At 39.1% G+C, this 21,032-nt stretch overlaps 1 protein-coding gene across 1 annotated transcript; it reads left to right on the forward strand.

Moving 5' to 3' along the window:
• Positions 1-31: 31 nt before the first annotated feature.
• On the forward strand, positions 32-20,316 carry PEX3 (peroxisomal biogenesis factor 3). The gene is made up of 12 exons (XM_005518441.2): positions 32-157; positions 7,753-7,884; positions 9,130-9,211; positions 12,851-12,894; positions 13,991-14,115; positions 15,439-15,505; positions 15,602-15,656; positions 15,926-16,082; positions 16,919-16,989; positions 17,738-17,860; positions 19,032-19,128; positions 19,517-20,316. Exons 1-12 carry the CDS (start codon positions 85-87, stop codon positions 19,598-19,600), a joined length of 1,110 nt encoding a protein of 369 aa, XP_005518498.1. The 5' UTR covers positions 32-84; the 3' UTR covers positions 19,601-20,316.
• Positions 20,317-21,032: the final 716 nt, after the last annotated feature.

Here is a 21,032-nt window from a genome sequence, read left to right on the forward strand (position 1 = left end):
ACCGCGGGCGGTGCCGCCGCCGCCTCCGCCCCTTCCGCCGCCGCGGGGACCCGAGGGGCGGCCGGGCTGGGCCAGGCTCGCAGGATGCTCCGGTCGCTCTGGAGTTTCCTTAAGCGGCACAAGAAGAAATGCCTCGTCCTTGGCACCTTTCTTGGCGGTGAGTGCCCGGTCGAGGGGCGGGGGCGATGATACCGGGGGAACGCGGCGCCGGTCTCGGGGCCCCCCCGCGGAGCGCTGCCGGCTCCCGCCGGGGCGGCCCCCTCGGAGCTGGCGCTGGGCCCGACGAGCCCCCGCGGCCAGGAGGGGCCCACGCTGGCTGGAGAGGCTCTGTGCCCCCGGGCCCTGCGCCCGCCTGCCGACACCGAAGTGTTCCCGCTGTCCGCCGCCGGGAGAACCGGGTGCCAGCAGGACTTTCCCCCGAGGCACGGAGGGAGTCTACGCGTCGTCCCTTAAGCCCTAAAAGACAGGGACTCGGGTTGCCCGGGTGCTCCTACGGCGGGAGATCGCGTTACTTTGAAACAGCGCTGAAGGGCGCAATGCGTGGGTGACACTTGTGTTGTTTCTGGGATGGAGGCTGAAAACCTCCGCTTTCATGTGTGACTCTTGCGGTGAGGTGAATTGTCAAATATCACAGAATCGATTAGGCTGGAAAAAAAGATCACGGAGTCTAACTTATGACCGAACATCATCTTGTCAGCTAGATCATGGCACTAAGTGCCACATCCAGTCTTTCCTTAAATATCTCCAGGGACGGCGACACCACCACCTCCCTGGGCAGCCCATTCCAATGTCTAATCACCCGTTTTGTGAAGAAATTCCTCCTAATGTCATACCTGAACCTCCCCTGGTGCACATTAAGGCCGTATGCTCTTGTTCTGTCACTTGTTACCCGGGAGAAGAGACCAACCCCACCTGGCTAAAATCGCCTTTCAGGTATTTGTACATAAAGAGTGATAAGGCTCCCCCTAAGCTCCCTTTTCTCTAGGCTAAACACTCCCAGCTCCCTCAGCCAGCCACTCTTTATAGGACATGTGCTCCAGACCTTTCACCAGTTTCATTGCCCTTCTCTGGACAAATATAGATTAGTTCCAGACACAAAACTTTCACTGAGAGGATTTGCATTAATTATTCAAGCACTTTCTCCCTTAAGGCTCTTGCCTTAAGGTTCTTGCTGAACCTGTAGGGTGCTTATGGTCTAGTAAGCTCCACCTTCCCTTGAAGTTATTATTGGGTTGTTTTTAGTTGGAAATGGATTTAAAAGAGCACATTGGATCTGTCTCTCTGTTTAATGATGAAGTGCATAGCTGTGCAGCTGGAGATTAGATACTCCTCAAAAGGCACAGCAGCGTCTGTGTGCACTCAGTCATCAAATGTACTTATATCCAGTGTAAGTGACATAGAACTGGAACTTGCCTGAACAACTGAATGTTCTGAGGGCTACAGGGCTTTTGTCGTTTGTCATATGTTCAGGTGAAGTCCCCTGTGAAGGTGACTTGTATTTACTTCTGGCTTGTCTTGGTTCTTGTGCCGTCTGCATTCTTTCATGATTAATTCCTTCTGTGGTTTTCCAAAGAGTGCCAATTAATCCATGATAATAGGGGGGGTGATGGTTACTGAAGTACTGGTCAGACTGCTCTGCCAGTTCACCCCCTCACCTGCAGCTCTTGTGGCTCTGTGAGTGCAGCACACTGTCATGTTTACCACCACACTTGCAGCCCACCATGTTAACTAAACGGATTTATTTTTTTGCTTTTACGCACCAGGCTGTCACCTGGAAGATGTTCTCCCTCCCCTTCAACTGTCTGTGTGAGAGTGGTGGGTGGACAAATGGGAATAGTAAAAAATCACTTCCCCCAGTTTCAATGCGTAAACATGGATCAATTCCCAAGTGGGAAGGCAGGTATCTGGGAACTTGTGGCTCTCATAGCCTGAAATCTTAAATTCCTCATGTATAAACAGCCTTCTGCCAGCCTGCAAACCAACCTAACATAACTGAGTTTGCAGTTTTTTCCTTTTGATTGGTGTTGTTTATATACAGCTCAGTTTCACTTTCACTAAAATGCTACTGACTGGATCATGTGCACTTAAAATAATTATAGACTAAAATAATGTCATTTAAAGAATTACCCAAAAAAAAAAAAAAAAAAGCAACTCAAGATGCTCTTCCACTAATCAGCATTTCAACTCTGACTGAAAATATTAAACTGTGCTATCATTTTCTGCAGCATGGATCAATTATCTATTTCTTCAGGCCATGTACTATTTGTAGAGAATTGTTTTTTATGTATTTGAGACTGAAGTAAATCTGGGCTTCCACAAGCAGGTGAACATCATTAGCTGCCACCAGCAGCAACTTTGCACCATGGTATTTTAAGGGAGGCAGGGAGATGGAGTGAATTACTGCAGAGTGCTGCTTTATAGCTGTTTAGCAGCTGAATCTTGAGTGCTTTGGACATCTACATAGTTATGGATCAGACCTTAAAAAAACTCCACGAGCTATGGTAATGACACCACCGGTGAATCAGAGCTCTGAGGTCCATGGTAGACACTCCAGAAAATACAAATCTTGAAAGATGGAATGCAGCTTTACACACTGCTTTTAAATAAAGACTGAATATTTGGAAGTGGCTGAATGATTTAAGGAAAGCATCCAAATTTGCTGATTTAACAGCAGAGCCTGGAATCTACATTTATGTGGTGTTATGAGCTGCAGGTGCATTTTCTGGGAAGGAGGGTATAACAAGGAAAATGGGACATCACAAGATTTAATGATTTTAAGTCTTTAACTGGCACATGGTCAGAGATTAATGTGAATATTTAATGATTCATTAGACAGTATAGAAGAGTTTCTGCATTATTACTGATACAGTATTGTATCAGTGTTGTGTTACTGAATTACTGCACCAAAATCAGAGTTGGTTGGTAACTTTTCCTCTCTTTACTGAAGTGGATTCCATGTGTGTTACCAGTAGCTTTCATTCTTTGTGCAATTTTTCTCAATCCCAACACTACAACAGATTTTACTGCTTATGAAGATACAAATCTCACAAAATAAGCTCAAACTTCGTGGAAAAGCAACTGAAAAAATATGGTTGACTTCCCCTTAAGCACAGGGTTAAGAAGGCCTCACCTTAGCAAAGACCCTGTACAAACCTTTCTTTAGAAGTTGTTTCTTTAACAATATAAAATAGGTTGCATACTGAAAAGACTTAAATCTCTTCTAGCAAGCAAAGTCTAGTGGTCTGGGAATCAAACCCACTAGAAGTATGTAGAGAGAGAGACACAGGGATCTACAAGGACACATTAGGTTCACGTATTTGTTGGATAGTTTGATTAAAGTAGTTTTTTATCTTGGTGCTCAGCATTCAAGCCAGATTTTAATAGATATTACAAAAGATTCACCATTGAAATTCTGTTGATGCAGTGGAAGAACAAGCTCAGGGTGTGTCTGCAATGTATGGTTCTGATTTCAGTGGTACATTAATTATTGCTGAATTTCATCTGTTGCAACCTTTGGCTTGCAGAAAAAGCATTTCAGTTCAGAAATCTCTCTGCTTAGCAGAGAAAGTTGGCTTGGTTTGTGAGTAAGCACAGGGTGTTAAATATGTACTAGTGGGACTAAGTGTTACCAAGAGAATAAGGCTTTAGTGCCTGCATATTTTAAAGATGGTTTTCAACCATAACAGGATAATTGTATGTCCCTTAATGCATGGCATTGCTTGCAACATAAGGACAAACCACAATTTATGGAGCTGTTTGTGTCCTGGAATGATGCAGGCTTCTGTGTGTCAGCATAATTCCTACATAATAAAGTTCTTAAAACTGAAATTTTCCCTTTTTTTTTTTTTTTTTTTTTTTTTTTCTTCCTGTGGTAAGTGAAGGCAAAGGGGCTTCCTGAAAACTTTATGCCTCCTAATTACCTATGCCATTCTTCAGCTCAGCCCTCCATTCCACCAGTGAAGAAAGGAGAGGGAAACCATCACTTAGGTGATGTGAGAATTACCCTACCTCTTGGAGGCTACTAGAGTGAACATGTAAGAGCCTGCAGACTCTGTAAACTTCTTGCATTACTTACATTTAGGTGGGAAGAGTTTATACAGTGCTACAGCCAAAGAAGGATATGGAGGCAAATTTATCTCAAATCAAAAAACTTGCTTCCACAGGATATAGGGGCTGTAAACCCCAGAGTGCTTCCCAGTCGGCAGCTAAAGCACCACAAAGCCACACATACACCTTCTCTGGTGGGATGAGGGAGAGAATCGGGCCTGACCAATGCCCAGCAGCCCCTGAACAGTGCTTCCCCCTCCCCCTGTATTCCGCCCTAATTTTAGTGCTGAGATGGCATCCTGTGATGTGGCATGTCCCTTTGATCTTCTGGGATCAGCTGTCCTGGCTGTGTCTCCTCCCAGCTCCTTGTGACCCCCAGCCTCCTTGCTGGTGAGGTGGTGTGATAGGCAGAAAAGGCCTTGACTTTGTGTAAGCCCTGCTCAGCAATTACAAAAAGAGCTACTACCAACACTGTTCCCAGCTACTATGAAGAAAATTATCTCTGTCCCAGCCAGATCCAACACAGACAGCCAGTACCCATGTCAATACATTTCACTTTCTAGATCAGTTGTAAAACAGTATCAGTTGTAGTTTGAGCTCCTTACTGAGGTTGCTGTTCTTGAAGGGTCTGACATCAGGTGATGTTTTTATCACTCACCTGTTTTGGAACCCTCCAAGTCAGATGTGTTGGGACTATAATATTTTGTACAGTTCACATTTTGATGAAGATAGAAAAAAGTTTCTGTAGGAATTATCTCCTGGACAGCCTCACTGTTTCTGAATTTTCTTAATTCCTGTTTTGTGTCAAACATATGGGAAGATTCAGCATGAAGTTCCATCTATACAACAATTTAGCTAATTAGACATGAGTAAATTCTTGCTGCTGCAGCTTTTTGCAGACCTCCTATCCCACACTGAGCAGTAAAACTAAGTTTTATTAGTTATAAAAAGCTGATATTGGCTTTGCATGTTTATGATAACAGACTTTCACAATGTGAGCTTAGTTTTTTTGCAGGTTCGTTAGCCGATTTGATATCATGGCAGTTTTTGGATGTGGCTTTCTCTGGTCCTGCTTCCAACTCCACATCATGATTTTGTGTGATGCATTCATTCTGGACTTCTGAGAAATCTGTATAGTTGTCAAGTCCTCCAAATTAATGCAACATATTAATATAGATACACAGGGTTGTCCTGGATTAACAAACACCCCTGCAAGCCAGCCCCCCTAGTTGGCAGCTCCTTGAGATGTCTCATAAGGCAGAGACTTGCAGAGGCTGTACTGCTGTTTTCAGGAGTGGGCAGAAGTTCATTGTCACAGCTGAGATTTGAGTTTCACAGGTGAAGTGCTGTGTCCTCCAGGTGACTTAGAGGCACTTACAAGCCACGCAGTTGGTAGCAGAGAGTCTGCTGCTGGCAACCAAAGCTCAAGCTTATTGTTGTTTGCTGGGTTTGCTCAAGGTGGGCAGGTGGGTGGTGCAGCTTTTACTTTGGTTAACTTCTAATGCATCACATTCCAGAGAGGAGAATAATCCTGGATTAAGCAACATCTGTTAACAGTGGGTCAAAGTTATACTTTAGTTCAGAGAAGGGAGGGAGAAACGAGACTTAGTAGCTGGGTGTTGCATTGTATAAAAAAGACCCTTCCTGAATGTAGACAGGTCATAGCAGACATGCAAACAGTCCAAGAAGAATCATGTGCATGCCCTAGAGCGACGCACAGGAGCAGCAGCTTTGAGATTGGGACAGGTAATTGCTTAACACCTGCTGGTTAAGGCTCTGTGCCTACTCTGTACTAAGAGCTGCTGTGGCCTGTAAGGGTACAAAGCTGCAGTAGCTATCATCCAGGTTTAACAAGGAGTCTCCAGAAAAAAAACACCTGCCTGAAACAATGCAACACCCAGGTGGAATCACATTTTTTGTGTATGGACCCATAATATTAAAGTTTGCATCTAATGAAGTGAATATTTCATATGGCAAATGGGCAGTCTGCCTAAAGGCTGAAGTGAGGGAGAGACTTAGATGTTTCTGTTTTATGAGGCTTTTGGGAAATGGAAGTGACTGTGGTTGTTCGAGACTGGTCTGGCTAGTAGTTGCCTATGAGCAAACATAATGCCATTGTGAATAGCCAGATTATTTTTTTACAACCATGGACATTGGAGCACAAAGTTAACACGGCTTTTTGAACAATGATGATAGTTTTAGGGAATATTTTGAAATATTTTAATAACCTAAAAAACATAGCTGAATTGAAAATATTGGGGGGTTTGTTTATGGGTTTGTGTGTTTATTTTTGGTTAGGGTGGGTTTTTTGTTTGGTTTTTGTTGTTGTTTTGCTTGTTATTCTTTTTTTAGTTGTAGATTTGGTTTATAAAACTAGATTTGGAACTTTAAGCAAGTGCTAAATGCCTCATTTGTTCCAATATTGGCTTCTAAGTGTGAAAATTGAACTTTGAAGAAAACTTTGTGTTTACAACTTTAGAAGGTACTTTGAGGGGGAAAAAAATTAAAATACTTGATTTGTTATTCAGATTTTTTCTTTGTGCTGTTATTGACCTGACAGATTTGGAGCTGACTCTCTGTAGGGGAGCTTCAGTAATTATAGTATTAGTCAACACAGACAGAAGATGACTAAATTGTAGTCTTTCCTTACATGGGTTTGTTCCTCCCTTATCTGTGCCCCCTCCAAATCTTCCATGAGAGAACAGGGGAGGTGAGGTGCTGGTTACACACCTAAGTAGGAAACTGTGGCTGCCAGTGCATACAGGAGGCAGCAGATGAACCTGACGCACAGGAGGTGCTACAAGAAGGCCTGGGTGGAGGGGGAAAAGTTCATGGAAAGCAGCCTACAGTGGGCAAAGGTGCTGAAGATAAGCCTAGAAGGTGTTGTGAAACCTTGAGGAATGGTTTAGAAAAGGGGGCAGAGATGAGGAAAGATGGGAAGAGGGCTGTGGGCAGCCTGGATAGATACCTGAACCCCTGGTGATGTGGGACAAGCAGTTGGGGGAAACATCAGAGGGATGTATGTTGGAAGAGGTGAAAATGCAAAGCAAAGATTTTTAGTGTCTTTATGGAAAAACGAAGATTCATGGTGAGATTGATGAGGGATGCTCTGACCCTCAAGAGAAGAGTGTGGCTGGAAAGTGGGAACCAGGTGTGGTAAAAAAAGAAGAGCCACAGTAAAGCCCAATTGAAACTAAGGTTCTTCCTATGGAAGTTTCAGGACCAAAATGAAGGAAGTGTTGATCTATAAAATTTTTCTCATATGTGATCTTTAGTATTTGAGTTTTCTTTCTAACTTATGCTAATTTTAGAAATATATCTTTTAAGAAATTTAAATTTTCATCCATCTCTAGACATAGGCGTTTCTGTTTGTTTCGCTATTCTTTGTTCTTCTTACCCTATATTGTTTCTCTTTTGTTGCAGTCTCTTTAGTACTAGTTGTTCACATTGCAGTGGTACCAAAAATGTCTTCTGTTTTCTCAGGAAAGTTTCATCTACTGATTCAAGTCGTAAGCCTTGACATTTTAATCAATTTTTAAAACATTATTTCTTAGTACTGCTTTGCCAATAATTAATAAAATACTCAAGACCCCATATCAAAAGAATCCCCCACTATGCACCCTTATGCTTTAAAATCAAATAAAGGGGTTAAGGGACCTTTATCACTTTTTAAAAGCACCTTCTAATATGTATATTTCTCTGTAGGAGTCTATTTACTGGGAAAATATGGACAGAAGAAAATCAGAGAAATCCAGGAACGAGAGGCAGCTGAGTACATTGCCCAAGCACGAAGGCAGTACCATTTTGAGAGTAATCAGAGGACGTGCAATATGACAGGTAAGATAAGGAGATAGCTACTGTTTTAGATAGAGGGGAAGTATTTGGGGATTTATGCTACATATTGTCAGGATGGAAGAGCAGTAAGAAATGTAGATAAATTCAAAATCTTAATTAAATACTGGTGCATAAATAGAGTGGTTTAGCAAATAAAGAGAGTCTGAACAGTAGGGGATTAAAGGATTTTAGGCGACATCTGAACCCTTACCATCAATAAACGTACAAGTATACATGCAGGTTACAATTTTTTGTCACTTCAGGACCCTCTTGCCTTAAACTGCATGTGATACTGAGGTGTGAAACAGCATTTAGATTCAAACAATACTGAATTTACAGCAGGATTTTTTTATTCATTATAGCACATTGTTAGTAAGCTGCATGGAGAACTTGGTGGGTAATTTTTAATAAGAAGCACATCAGCCCATCAGTTTCCTACACATTTAGAAGGTACCTGACTAGCTGGAGAGCAAAAAGTGAAAGTACTTTTTCAACAAATTCCTTGCCATTGTAAATACAGGCCATTCAAATCTGCTTTTATTAAAGAAGTTCGGCAGTATTTTCTTTTTCTGTTGAAATTTGTAATGTGACTGTAAGTCCAACCTGTTTACCCTGACCAATTGATATTTAATTTTCATCTTTTTCATTTTGTACTGCTGGGAGTGATCTTGATGCAAGGACTAGGTTTTTCTTTGCCTTTCTTTATACAAAGTATCTTGTATTTGGCAGCATGCATTCCTTACAAGACTTTTCATACTTTGTTCTTAGTATTTATCATGTTTTCCATTTCCTGATCCAGTCATGTAACAGCAGATCAGACATTGTTCTGAAAGTAAAGGATCTTTTCCCACTGGCTTTCTCTCATTTCTCTCCAGTTCTCTTGCTGAGAAAAACAAACCTCAGATCTTTTTCTTCTAATTGGGAGAAATGTAGCAGTATAGGTTTTTGCCAGATTTTCTTCTGGGGAATTGGAAGCATATATATGCAGGATGTGAATACACATCTGCAGCTGGAGCCAGTAAAACCACATGGTCATGTAAGGGCAGCAGGGTGCCCCAGTTCCTGAGAGGCACACAGGTTATTGCCCTTCTGAGTTCTCCCTGGGTTTCCTATTTTGCTTGTCCTCCCAGCTTTGCCTGTTAAGCAATGGGATGTCCATCCTAGTGTGAGCTGAGGATGGGTTTATATGGGGTTTTTTTGTTGATGTTGAGAGGTTTTGTTGTTTGTTTTTTTTTCTTTTAATAACAGTACTGTCAATGCTTCCAACATTGAGGGATGCCTTAATGCATCAATTAAACTCTGAGAGTCTCACATCTCTTCTTAAAAATAGGTAAGACTGTCTTCAATGTGTTGAACTCCACTTGTTTTGATGACAGATTTTTTTCAAATTATATAGTGTATAGAGTATGCACAATTTTGGTTTAGTGTCCCATTGAATCATGAGTCTTAAGGTATTTTGAAATCACTATGTAAATATTTTCTCATGTTAGATGTATTTTAATAGGTATGGCTAACATTTTCCAAAATTACAGGAAATAATACTTCCTTTAAGGTGCTGCAGTGAGAGCCATGTTTTTTATTGAAATTATTTATAAGATAGGTAGATAAAAGTACTTGGATCTAGTTCTCTCTTAAACAGAGCAGAATATTTTGACTGAGTTGTTGATGTTGTGTTTGTAAAAATGTTTATGTAATCTTACCAAGTTCAGACATGAGTAGTACTGGAAAGTATCCAAGATGAGATTGCAAATGCATGTAAGTGATGAGAAGTCATTTTTAATTTTTTTTTTTTTTTTTTTTTTAAATAGAAAAAATAGGGACATGTCATGCATTAACAGAAATGCTTTCCTGTCAGAAAACACCTTGGAATTCCTTACAACTGCAGGAACAAATAGCCTGCTTTTAAATACATAAAGTGCATAATAGTATACCTGGAACATAAATTGCTTGGCATATGGCACAGAGTAAAAGTGTTATGTAGGCAATTAACATGGGATTTCTGACTCACTCCAGACTGTCTTTCTAGTTTACCTCCCACTAGTTTATTTATACATCTATAACTTCAGCTGTCCAGCATTTAATAGATTACCTATTCAGTCACTGCTTTTTTCAGTCCAAAAACTTCCACAACAAAGCAATCTGATTTAAAGGGGGAATTGCAGCCTGAATGATGTTTTTATAATAAACTCTGAGTATTTACAACTTCTATTGAATACTATTTACCCCAAACAAGAAGAAATTGGGAAAGGTTAATTTTAATGGAATAAATGTATTTATCATAATAGAAGTCTTATTCAATGAAAAAATTAAACTGAATGAACAAAAGAGCTTGTGGATCACCAGATATGTCATCTGAACTGTGCAGAAAATAGTCTGCAACAGTTTGTAATCCTTTGTTCAGTGGTGAAGACATATAATACCTTAGTTTGTTCTCTGTAGCAAGCATTCTTTTATCAAGATAACACCTGCTGTCTCTAAATTCTTTGACCAGTTGAAACAGTGTAGGGATACACTGACGCACCTCTGAGTACCAACAAGTCTAGTGAAAATAGAGATTAGGCATTCTTCTTGTTGTTGGTATGCACTTAGGAAAACAATTTTTTTTTAATGCTTGCTACATGCAACGTTCTGTAAGCATGGATGGTCGTTTAGAGTGTATTTTACAGTGGAATTTGTGTCTTATTTTACTTACACTGAGGAAGTTTTAACTGGATGCTTGAAAGTTTTGAACTGAAATGTAGGGAAGGGGTTGTGAAGGCACAGATAATGGAATCGGCCATCAAAGCTTGCTCCTCTTTGAAGTGATTCTTTGAAGAAGCTCTGCTAAGCATGGAGGTATAGATTTCTTTGCTTTCCACTTCCATTTGAGAAGATCAGTCAAACAGCTCCAGACCCTTGAGTGCTGTTGTTGAATATATGAAAGAGCAGATGTGGAAATTTACCTTCTTTCATGTTCCTGAAGATGTATTATTTTTCTCACATAATCTGTGTTGTGGCTTAAAATGTTATGGAACTATGTTATCACATGTTACAGATTATATTATGTATTAGGTAATCTCCTTTAACTTCAAATCTACTCACTTCCTTAAATTTGGAATGGCCAGTGGTACGCTGGGAGTGTAAAGAGGCTGAAGTCTTCAGACCTCCAGAGAAACTTTTGAAGAGGGAGCAGCACCCAAGACCACAGATGTTCTTGTTTGATCTGTCCTTCTCTTTTTAAAGCCCAGTGATTGGATATTATAGATAAGGTGAAATCCCTGCTTCTGCAGCATTGCAGATGTTGCACATCTCCCACCTCTTCAGCACTTGGATTTATCCCAAACCACTAGTTTCTGTTCGCATTGCCCTTTGGTTCCAAAGCAAGAACAGCCTTCCAAATAAATAAATATGAAATAAAAGTTGAGTTTTGAGTAGCAGCTGAGTCTTAGTAAATTGCAGGGGATGAAGATGAAAAACTAATTTCCACTGTTAGGCTTAATACTTGCAGACTTTGGCTGTTATTTGGCTGCTGCCTTATGCTGCAAAAAGAACCTCTGTAAGCATGAGCTTTAGAAAATATTTTGATGTAATAGGTGCAGGTGTAGTTGGCTAGTGATGCATTGGCTTCTCAATATCTCTTCATTCTTCAGGAAAAACTTAACCCCTGATTAGTAACAACTATAGCTTTGAGTCCCATTATGTTTCATGTATAGAAATATTACAATATATTTTTACAAAGTCCTTCCTTTGTTGTGTTTTAGCAAAGCTTTAAAAACTTGCATAGAGTAGCTTGCAAAAAGTGTGTGAATCTGCTACGTTTGCCATAGATCCATGTATCTCTTTTAGCTATTGTTTATTTAATATCTCTTTAGTTTTCAGAGTTGTAGACTTAATAGTTTATTGTATCAGTTTATTTGCATTATTTGATAGTGGTGAACATAAAAATTACTTTTTAAAAGAAACATAAAGTTTATGTAAGTGATAGAATGTTCAAACTAATGCAAAAGTGCACATGTGCCTGTAAAGAGAAATGATTTCTGGTGATAAGTGCTGGGGTTTGGATGTTTTTTTAAAACAAACTAGGTTACTGTAAAGTATAGGTTAATTTGAACTCTTGGCTCTAAATATTTAAGTGTTAATCCTGATTCTAAGAAATTACCAGATGTTTTCCTAAATGACTTTTACAGCATCTGTCTTCCACAATTGACATACAGTAGCCATTCGTTACTGACGATGCTTAACAGATGAGAATGGCTGGTGAAAATTTTGGATGGTTAACTTGCTCTTATTCCAGCTACTGCTGCTGTATAGCTAAGATTACCTCTGGATAGTGTTTATAAATATGCAATGTACTTCAGGCACATGTATCTATGCAATCTACAGTCTTGCTTTGTTGACTGCAGAATATGAACTTCTAGGAATTGGTTAGGTCAAAAAAGTGAACATGCCTCAGCAAAAGAAAAAAGATCAACATGTATTGGTGTGGAACGGTGCAAGATTTCCTTTCCACGGATGGTTGTGATCTCTTTGGTTTTTGATGATCAAATATGAACTTTAAACACATCAGGCAATGGCAAATCTTGCAAGAAAGTAGGACAGTGGAATTCTGATCCTGATTTTATTGCACACAGAAAGTCCTGCTGAACTGAGTCAACATTAAATATATAGTCAAGGCCCCAGAAAAGATCTCTTTGTACCATCACTGGCTTTTTCTGACTGCATAATATAGTAACTCAAAACTGATCATGTAAGTGTGTAATTGACATCACTAAACACTACATTTATACATTAAAGTTTGAATAGCTTTTCTATGCCTTTATAGTGTGTTGTTCATATACTGCTTTCTTGAATGAGATATAGACCTGGATATGGTTTGAGTAATTGTGGTAGCTAAATAAGTCGCCCTAGAGCACTGCTATGTCATTTAACATACTTGTTGATTTCCAAGTAAAATATAATTCTTAATATTTCCATTTATTTTTTCTCACAGGCCAGCAAACAAGTTAGAAATATGGGAGGATTTAAAGATTATAAGTAAGTGGAAATTAAAGATTACATCTACATAATTATTTAGTGTAGATTTAAAATGTCCTTCACACCATTTAAAACAAACTTCACACTGGGTTGTTTCAGTAGATATGAAGATAGTGTAACACACATGGCAAACCTCCCCCCTGCACCCCCAAAGGCTTTACAAGAAGGAACTTTTCTTAGCCCCATGGGAAATTAGAAGCTCAGAGACCAAGGTGAATAATTTTTTTGGCTTTCCTGCTACTCTACTCAATAAAACTTTGTGAGACCTCTCTGTGCCATCACAATAAAATGAAACTAGTTTCAGAAATTCTATGCTGGATGTATTGGAAATCCAATCAGAAATGTAGATCAGCCCTTACCTGGCCATCAGTTCCCTCTTTTTGAGCCTTTTGGAGAGAACCACTATACCAGTAGTCATGAAGCCCTTATCATTTCTTATTTATTGGCTGATGGAAGCAGTGCAAGGGAAGAAAAAAGTAAACTCGGATAATAATGCAGTGAAATTCTACCATTCTGCCATTCTTCCTTTTGTTTTTTTTCTCCTTTTCATAGCACCTTTACAGATCCTACTTTTGATTTGGCTCCTTTCTTCCCTTATGTATCTATTCATGATGCTTCTTCTACACATCCTCATTGCCTACTGGCTGGTAGCTGATGCTCGTTTTAATTTTCCTTCTTTAGATCTTCAGCTGCTTATGTCTTAGGTACCATTTTTGACAAGCTGCAGTTGTGTCTGAATTGCATGATGAAGGCTAACATAGTCTGTGTATTTCCTGGCCTAATGAAGAATGATGATTTGACACTAAACATTTTCCTTCCGGAACAACTTGTATGATTTTTGTTTTCGCAAAATAACTTGTGCAGTGTGAGAAATTAAATTAATATAGGACTTTAAATGGGACACTTTAGATGTAGATCCAGCACATTAGACTCATAACTATCTTGGGTATGTGTTGAGAAAACATGACAACGAGTGAGAGAAATGTGACTGCATATTTAAAAGTAATCAGCACTTGCGAGTCTTGGAGAGCACTCTTTCCCCTTGCTTCACCCTTATTTCCCTGACTTTGCAGTCACTCTGTTTTGTCTTCCCAAGGTTTCACACGCAGTATTGTCGCTGTGTACAGCACCTGTATGCTCGTGGTTCTCTTGCGAGTCCAGTTAAACATCATCGGCGGTTACATCTACCTGGATAACGCCGCGCTCGGCAAGAACGGCACAGTAAGTGTCTTGCTTTGGTTCAAAGGTAGGACTTGTACTTCCTTTGAAGGGGAAGGATTATTTGGTGAGATGAAAAGGGCATAGCTTAGGACTGCTGGAATGAAACCAAGGGTCCTTACAAGAGTGGGGTATGTGGAAGCATTACTGGCAGTACAATATATTAATGTCCTTTAATAGCATTTAAATTTGGATGACATGGTGGTACTGTTGTTTACCTGAATACCAGTAATATTAGAGAATGCCTTTTGTCTGCATTTGTCTTGCTTAAAGAAGGCTGCTTTCTGTCTAAACACCAACATGAAATTATTTGATTTTTTGTGAAATGGCAATACCGTGTGAATGATTCAAGATACGTAAGCACAAGTGTATATATATTATTAGGTCTTCCTAGTACATACATTAATTCCTCCAGTTAAGTTTTTCTGAGATTAAAGAATGAAAATGTTGTCTTTGAAATTTTGGCTATTTGGTTTGACTCCAAAAGGCCATCTACCTAAATGTCTGTTGGTGGGGACAAGCAAGGTAGAAGAGCTGGTTTTTGTTGATATAGTGTATCACTGCTCAATAAAAATAGATATCACTCCCACAGTAAGCAAGTACCAGTTTTAGAGAATGGGACCTGCAAATTGCTGGATGGCTCATCTATAAATACAAGCTGATTAGTTCTCATCTGCCCCCCTGTGATGGCTCCTGCTGAGAGTCAAAGAACAGCATGTCAAGGCAGGGTGGAAAAAAAGCTTTCAATAGGAAGGCCTGAGTAGACTGAGGTAGTGCTTCATTTTGGAAAACCTGAAAAAGCTGTTTAGAAGGGAAAGATGATTGTGAACTAGAAACATACTTCCTTTCTGTTAGTTTCTCAACAAAGAAGTGGGTTGACAGGGCCAGCTCTGAGGCATTCAGTTGGGACAAACTGGAATCCTGTCTTGGTTTCTGAAAGCTTCTTTTCTGTCAGATAAGTTTTTATTAGGTTTGAGCATAAATAACTTGGTCCACTAGATTTAATTTCTGGGGCGGTGGAGGGTCTAGTTTCACCAGCAGTAAAGGTTTTTAAGAGACTTTCCTTTAGGTGAATGAAAAGTGATTTTTCTGTGCCACTGAGGATGGAAGAGAGATCTGTATAGGTTTGAAGAAAAGAATGCTGGAGGTCTAATGACAAGGTTGATGGGCCGGAAGAGTCAGTACAAAGTTGTAAGTTGAAGAGAGTGAGGCAATCTGTTTGCTGAAGAGTATTACAAAGATTAAGGAAATTATTTTTGAAATTATTTTTGCACTGTTCTCTACTGTTGACATGTTACAGAACTGTTGGGTTTTTTCCCCCCGCAGACACCACTAGCTCCCCCTGAAGTCCAGCAGCAATATCTATCAAGCATTCAGCACCTTTTAGGAGATGGTATGGTGCTTATTGTGAGCTAACTACACTTCTAAAATTCTACCTTTTTTGGGACTTGAACAAATCCTTAGAATAATTTTGACTTTCTTCCTTTAGGACTGACTGAGCTAATAACTATTGTTAAACAAGCTGTGCATGAAGTTTTTGGAAGGTAAGAGCCTGTATTTCTCTGTGGTTAGCTTTTAAGTTTTATTGTGATGACTGTTCCCAAAATAAACAGTATTATAAGAATGTGGGGGTAGGGGGAAAGCAGGCATATTGACTTTTTCAAAATCATGCTTTTATTATAGCAGGCTGTGTCTGCCATTGCAAACCCATGTAGCTGATGGGAGTCTTGTTACTTGTAAACATGTTATTGGTAGAAAGAGAAAGCAGCATTACTCATTTTGCAAGCAACACTGTAGTCTTTTTCCTTTCCAGTATTTCCCTTAAGCAGACCCTGTCACTTCTGGAGCTGGAACAGAAACTTAAAGATATCAGGGAAGTAGTGGAACATAGAGATTCAGAACAGATTGCATCTTACTCTCCCTTATGTCATTATCTGATGCCAGATGAAGAAAACCCCTTGGCTAGTCAGGTACTTGATTCAGTTCCTTTCACCTACCTTTTTTTCATTCTGCCTTTTTTTTTAATTAATTTATTTACTTATTTATTTATTTTTGGGTGGGGATGTTTTTGGAGAAGAAAGGGTGCATAACAGTCCTCTAGTGTACCATGGCATCTGTGTCTTTAATAAATGGTGAAGCCTCTTCTCTCATAAATCAAATGTCCTTATCTTTAATCTAGGCAGTTGTATTTTCTTCAGATACGATCGAAAACAAGTGTCACCCTCAGAACATCAGCTTTGTGCTCAGAAATGCAGCCCAGTTACTGCCTTTAGCCTGTGACACAACACAGCTTAACTCAGCCCTAAGATAAATTGTGTCATCTGCACTTGTGTACTGGCAATATTCATGGAGTGTTGGAGCATCTTGGCTGGTGCACAAGAGAGTGGTGTCCAGGAGTCCTTTGATGCTTTGGGCTGAAAAATGAACAGGAGTCAAGAGAAAAGTGTAATCTCAGTCACAACATTAATTTCTTAAATTTTGTGAAGGTGCCTGGGCTGCAGCATGTGACTATGTGCATTTATTGCTTTAACTTTATCTGATACGCTGGGTTGATTTCAGTATTGAAGGTCAGAATTGGAAAAATTGCTTCCTCAAATAGTCTACTATTTCCTGCTAGTATTGTTTTTAGTTAAAAATCCTACAGTGACCATTTAAAACACAAATTATAAAGAAACTGATTTACAGCAATATTTTCTTTCTTGTAGATCTTGACTTAATTCCATGATACTCAGCTTCTCTATTTCTATTCTTACTCTTATGGTTGCTGATGGTACTTACTAATAGTGTCTGTCTTTGGTTTTTCTAGGCCTGTGGACTCACAGAGAGAGACATTGCTACAATTAAATTACTGAATGAAACTAGAGATATGCTAGAAAGGTATAGAGAAAGATGCTGTGTTCATATTAAACTCCTCCTCAAAACTATTGTTTCTATAAGACAATTACTTTCATACAAAAAGCTTAAAACTTTTCATGTGAGAAATGTGACCGTTCTGCATTAATTTTTTATATTTATCAGTTCTAGGCTGGGATTTTCAAAACTTGTAAGCTGAAACTTTTAAAGAAATAATTCTGTCTTAATGAGATACCCAGGATTTCCTTGGCAATCAGACCTATTATCTCTTCTTCACATGCTCTATAGTTAGGAACAGAGGAGTACTTCTCTTCTGCTAAAGCACGGCAAATTGAGAGTAATTTTATTTGATTTACTTGCTTTGATAAGGTGAACACCAGATTTGGCTTATTGGAATTTTTTTTTAATGCATGGTTTTGAGGGTAGTTGTGTCCTTTTACCAGAGAACTGGTAAAAGTGAGGCTCCTATAATAAATATAGGATTTGAGGGAATTGAGACAAATATCAAACTATTCCTTCAGTTTAGCTGGATTTAGGGATGTGTAAGGTTAAGTCCCTGTTTTTCTGGATTTTAGTAATCTTAGGGTAGAGTTCAGGTTGTTGAGGAAGCTGGTGTTTTCATGAGGTGGCAATGCTAGTGGCATTTGTCTGGCCCACACATCACCCATGAGGGGAGGCACACCTGTAGCACTTAATACTTGCAGGGCATTTTAGTTTGAAAAAAATTAAACCCAGGAATAAACCCTTTTTTTCTATTATTCTTTCTTTTCAGTCCAGACTTCAGTACAGTTTTGAGCACATGTTTAAACAGAGGATTCAGTCGACTGCTGGACAATATGGCAGAATTTTTTAGACCTACTGAAAAGGACCTTTCTCAAAACAGCTCTGTAAATAGGTAAATGTTTTTGTTTTGTTTTGTTGTGGTTCTCATGTCAGCAATGCTTTTGGGTTCATAGTGAATTCCAAAAAGGCTCTTGATTTTCCTGCCTTCTTGGAATTCTTTTGCTGGAAATACTATTTTGCTTCTTGGTCTTCAAGGATCACTGCGTTCTTCTCTCTTTGGCCAAGTGGGCAGTTAGGAGGATTCATGTTTCCTCTCACCCATGAAATCACTAGAATTAGGTGAGGCTCTTTCCCACCATTACTTGCAGACCTGGAAGAAGAGATCAGATGACCTGTGCCTTCCACTTCTTGCTGGAACACAGCACAGGCAGAGTGCCTTTTGGGCTGGGAGGGTTTACCCTCTGGTGGTGACTCCTGGCAGATGTGCTCAGTGAGGCTGTGAGAAGGAGAGCCCTCCCCTGCAGCCCACGAGCCCCCAGTGCCCCAGCCTCCATCAGTTCCTGTGGCTCTCGAGGAAGAGGGGTGGGCATTGCTCTGATCCTCCAATGACAGGGAGCCACGGAGCTTTAGGTTTCATGGTATGCAGATAAAATGCAGTAATATTCAGGATTTTCTTCATCCTTCTAGAAGAATGTTTAAAAATAGCTTTTATTTTGAAGTTAACTTTGGTTTTAAGCAGTGTGGTGAGAGCATTACAAATCCAAAAGCTGGGTTCAAATCCTTGAAATATTGTTTCTCAAATATTAAAATTAAAACCTGGAATGATAACTGCATTTATGTATGTTTATTTTAGTGACTATTGGCTTTCAGAGAGTTATGTTTTAATTTAAATATATACTATTTACATTACTTAAAATACCCTAAAATATTTTGTTTGGCTCTCTGCCTAAGCCTGGTTTAGTTTGAAATAGCATGAAACTGTAGACAGGCACTTCTATGACCTGTCTACTTACATACATATGTAAAGACTCTGACAAAACCATTATTCTCTTGCATGAGAAGCAAGTGTGAAACCGCAATAGGAACATGAACTGGAATTGAATTGGTACTTCTCTATGTTAAAGGAAAGCCTTGATATGGAGGAAAAAACCCTTCATCCATACGTTTTAATCTGCAGTCTTTCAGTTCTTACTTTTTAAGTGGTACTTACTTAGAATTCTATAATCACTGTTTAGTGGCTTCATCTGTCTCAAAGCAGGTCAATATTTTTTGTTCTCTCCTAGTCTTTCCAGTGTCAGTCTTCCTTTAGCCAAGATAATTCCAATAATAAATGGACAGATCCATTCAGTATGCAGTGAAACACCTAGTCACTTTGTTCAGGTAAGACTCTACCTTATTCACAATATCCCAAGTAAAATATTGAAATTAATGTTGTATATTTCTTTTTAATAATTCGTTTAGTTTCAGTGGCTTTAAAAAATAAACTGAAAACAATTGCAGTAACGAAACTTTTTGTCAGTTTGTATCTTCCAAAAATACACTGCTTTTCTAGAACTTCATTCTTCTGCTGAACTGCACAGAACCACAAACTTCTTTTCTTGCCTTGGTTCTGCTTGCATGTCTGCTCCTAAACCTTTGTAAAGCAAGAAGTTTGAGTTGTGCCTATGGGAGTGCCAGGTGCTTTTCATAGAAATTCTGTACTACAGCACAGGCAGAATAGTGGGGAATGTATTTGATTAAGGAAGTTTATTTTATACATTTCTTCCAGGACCTGTTGATGATGGAACAAGTGAAAGATTTTGCTGCTAATGTTTATGAAGCTTTCAGTACCCCTCAGCAATTAGAGAAATGACCTGCACATTTTTATGAATGGATGATGTATTTATAACAAATCCCTGGTGACTACTGATGAGACTTGGGTTAATTTTAGAATGGTGTAGGAGTGGCAGACCAGCAGAAAGAGCACTCTGAGGAAAGTGGGAGTGAGCCCATATTGTCTTCTAACCAAATTATGTTTCACCCATTAAAAATATTCTTATTGAAAAAAACAGTGTAAGTGAAGACTTTTCTATTAAAAAGTGGTTAAACTCTTCTGTAATTCCTTGGGTTGTTTTTATTGCATCTAAAAGACATTTGGTGGTAGTATTACAGAAAGTTACTAAAAAGCCCATTTTTTTGCCTGGGATGTGTAAGTTTTGGGAAGAACTAATGATAAGTGATCTAAAAATAGCACAAAGCAGCAGAATGAAGTAATGCTTTTTTCTTCTTCTTCCCCCAGATTTTTCTTTCTATAAAGTAAATCTTTTTCCCCTTAACTTTACAAATCTTGTTCCAAAGTCTCTCATTCTTCAGAAAGCCTTTGCCAATGGATGCATGTTCCCCTTGAACAAGCTGGGGGTCTGCTCTCTCCATTACTTAATGCTAAAGGAATGTGGTTTTTTAGACATTCTCTTGTTTCTGCTGTTCAAACAGCTACACTGTGCACATTACCTTGTAAATATTTTATCTTAATTTGTATTAATTTTGAGCCCAATTGTCTGTATTGTAATAAAATATTTTAATGTATAATTTGTGTGTGCATTAACATTACTAGTAGGGAGGAGAATAACCTGACCTGGTCAACCACTCAAAATCCTGACAGAATTGAAAGAATAAATTTATCTTATACAGTACTAATTTTGCACTCATGAACATTACTCAGGGAAAATAAACCTTCAGTCTCTACCCTGAAACAGAAATAATTCACGCTTTTTGTTCTTTATCTTCTCTTCTTTGCAAGTTTCACCTTGTACATCTAACCCTACAAATCATGACACATGATGAATTTGGAAATTTTTCAAGTTGGATGCAGTCTACTCTCTGCTTAAAATGTTGTCTCTTTTCCAAAGCTGAAGATCCCTAGCAACTCCTGATTATTTCTCCTTTTTCAAGAGTTAGTTACTGAAGTACATGTTTTGTTTAATAGTCCACAGGAGGCACCCTGGTAACTGTCTAAACAAAGGCTGTAAACAAGAGGCAAGTTTTACCCATATAAAATTATACAAAATATAAAAAAGCCAACTCTCTCCCAGTTTACCTGTGTCCCAATAGTGGAGTTACTCAAGAATAGGAACATGTAAAATTAATGACTTCCATTATAAGAAACAGTGATGTACAGATGCATTGCCTGAATGCATTTATGATTAATTCCCAACCCTTACAGGCCCATTTGTGCAGACATTACCCTACTCAGCTGATACTGCCAGCTCCCACTAAACACACAGGGAAAAAGTATATTCTTTTCT

The sequence above is a fragment of the Pseudopodoces humilis genome, chromosome 3 (assembly GCF_049639895.1).
Source record: "Pseudopodoces humilis isolate 2021_Gansu_Grassland_sample_001 chromosome 3, ASM4963989v1, whole genome shotgun sequence".
Classification (NCBI taxonomy): domain Eukaryota; kingdom Metazoa; phylum Chordata; class Aves; order Passeriformes; family Paridae; genus Pseudopodoces; species Pseudopodoces humilis.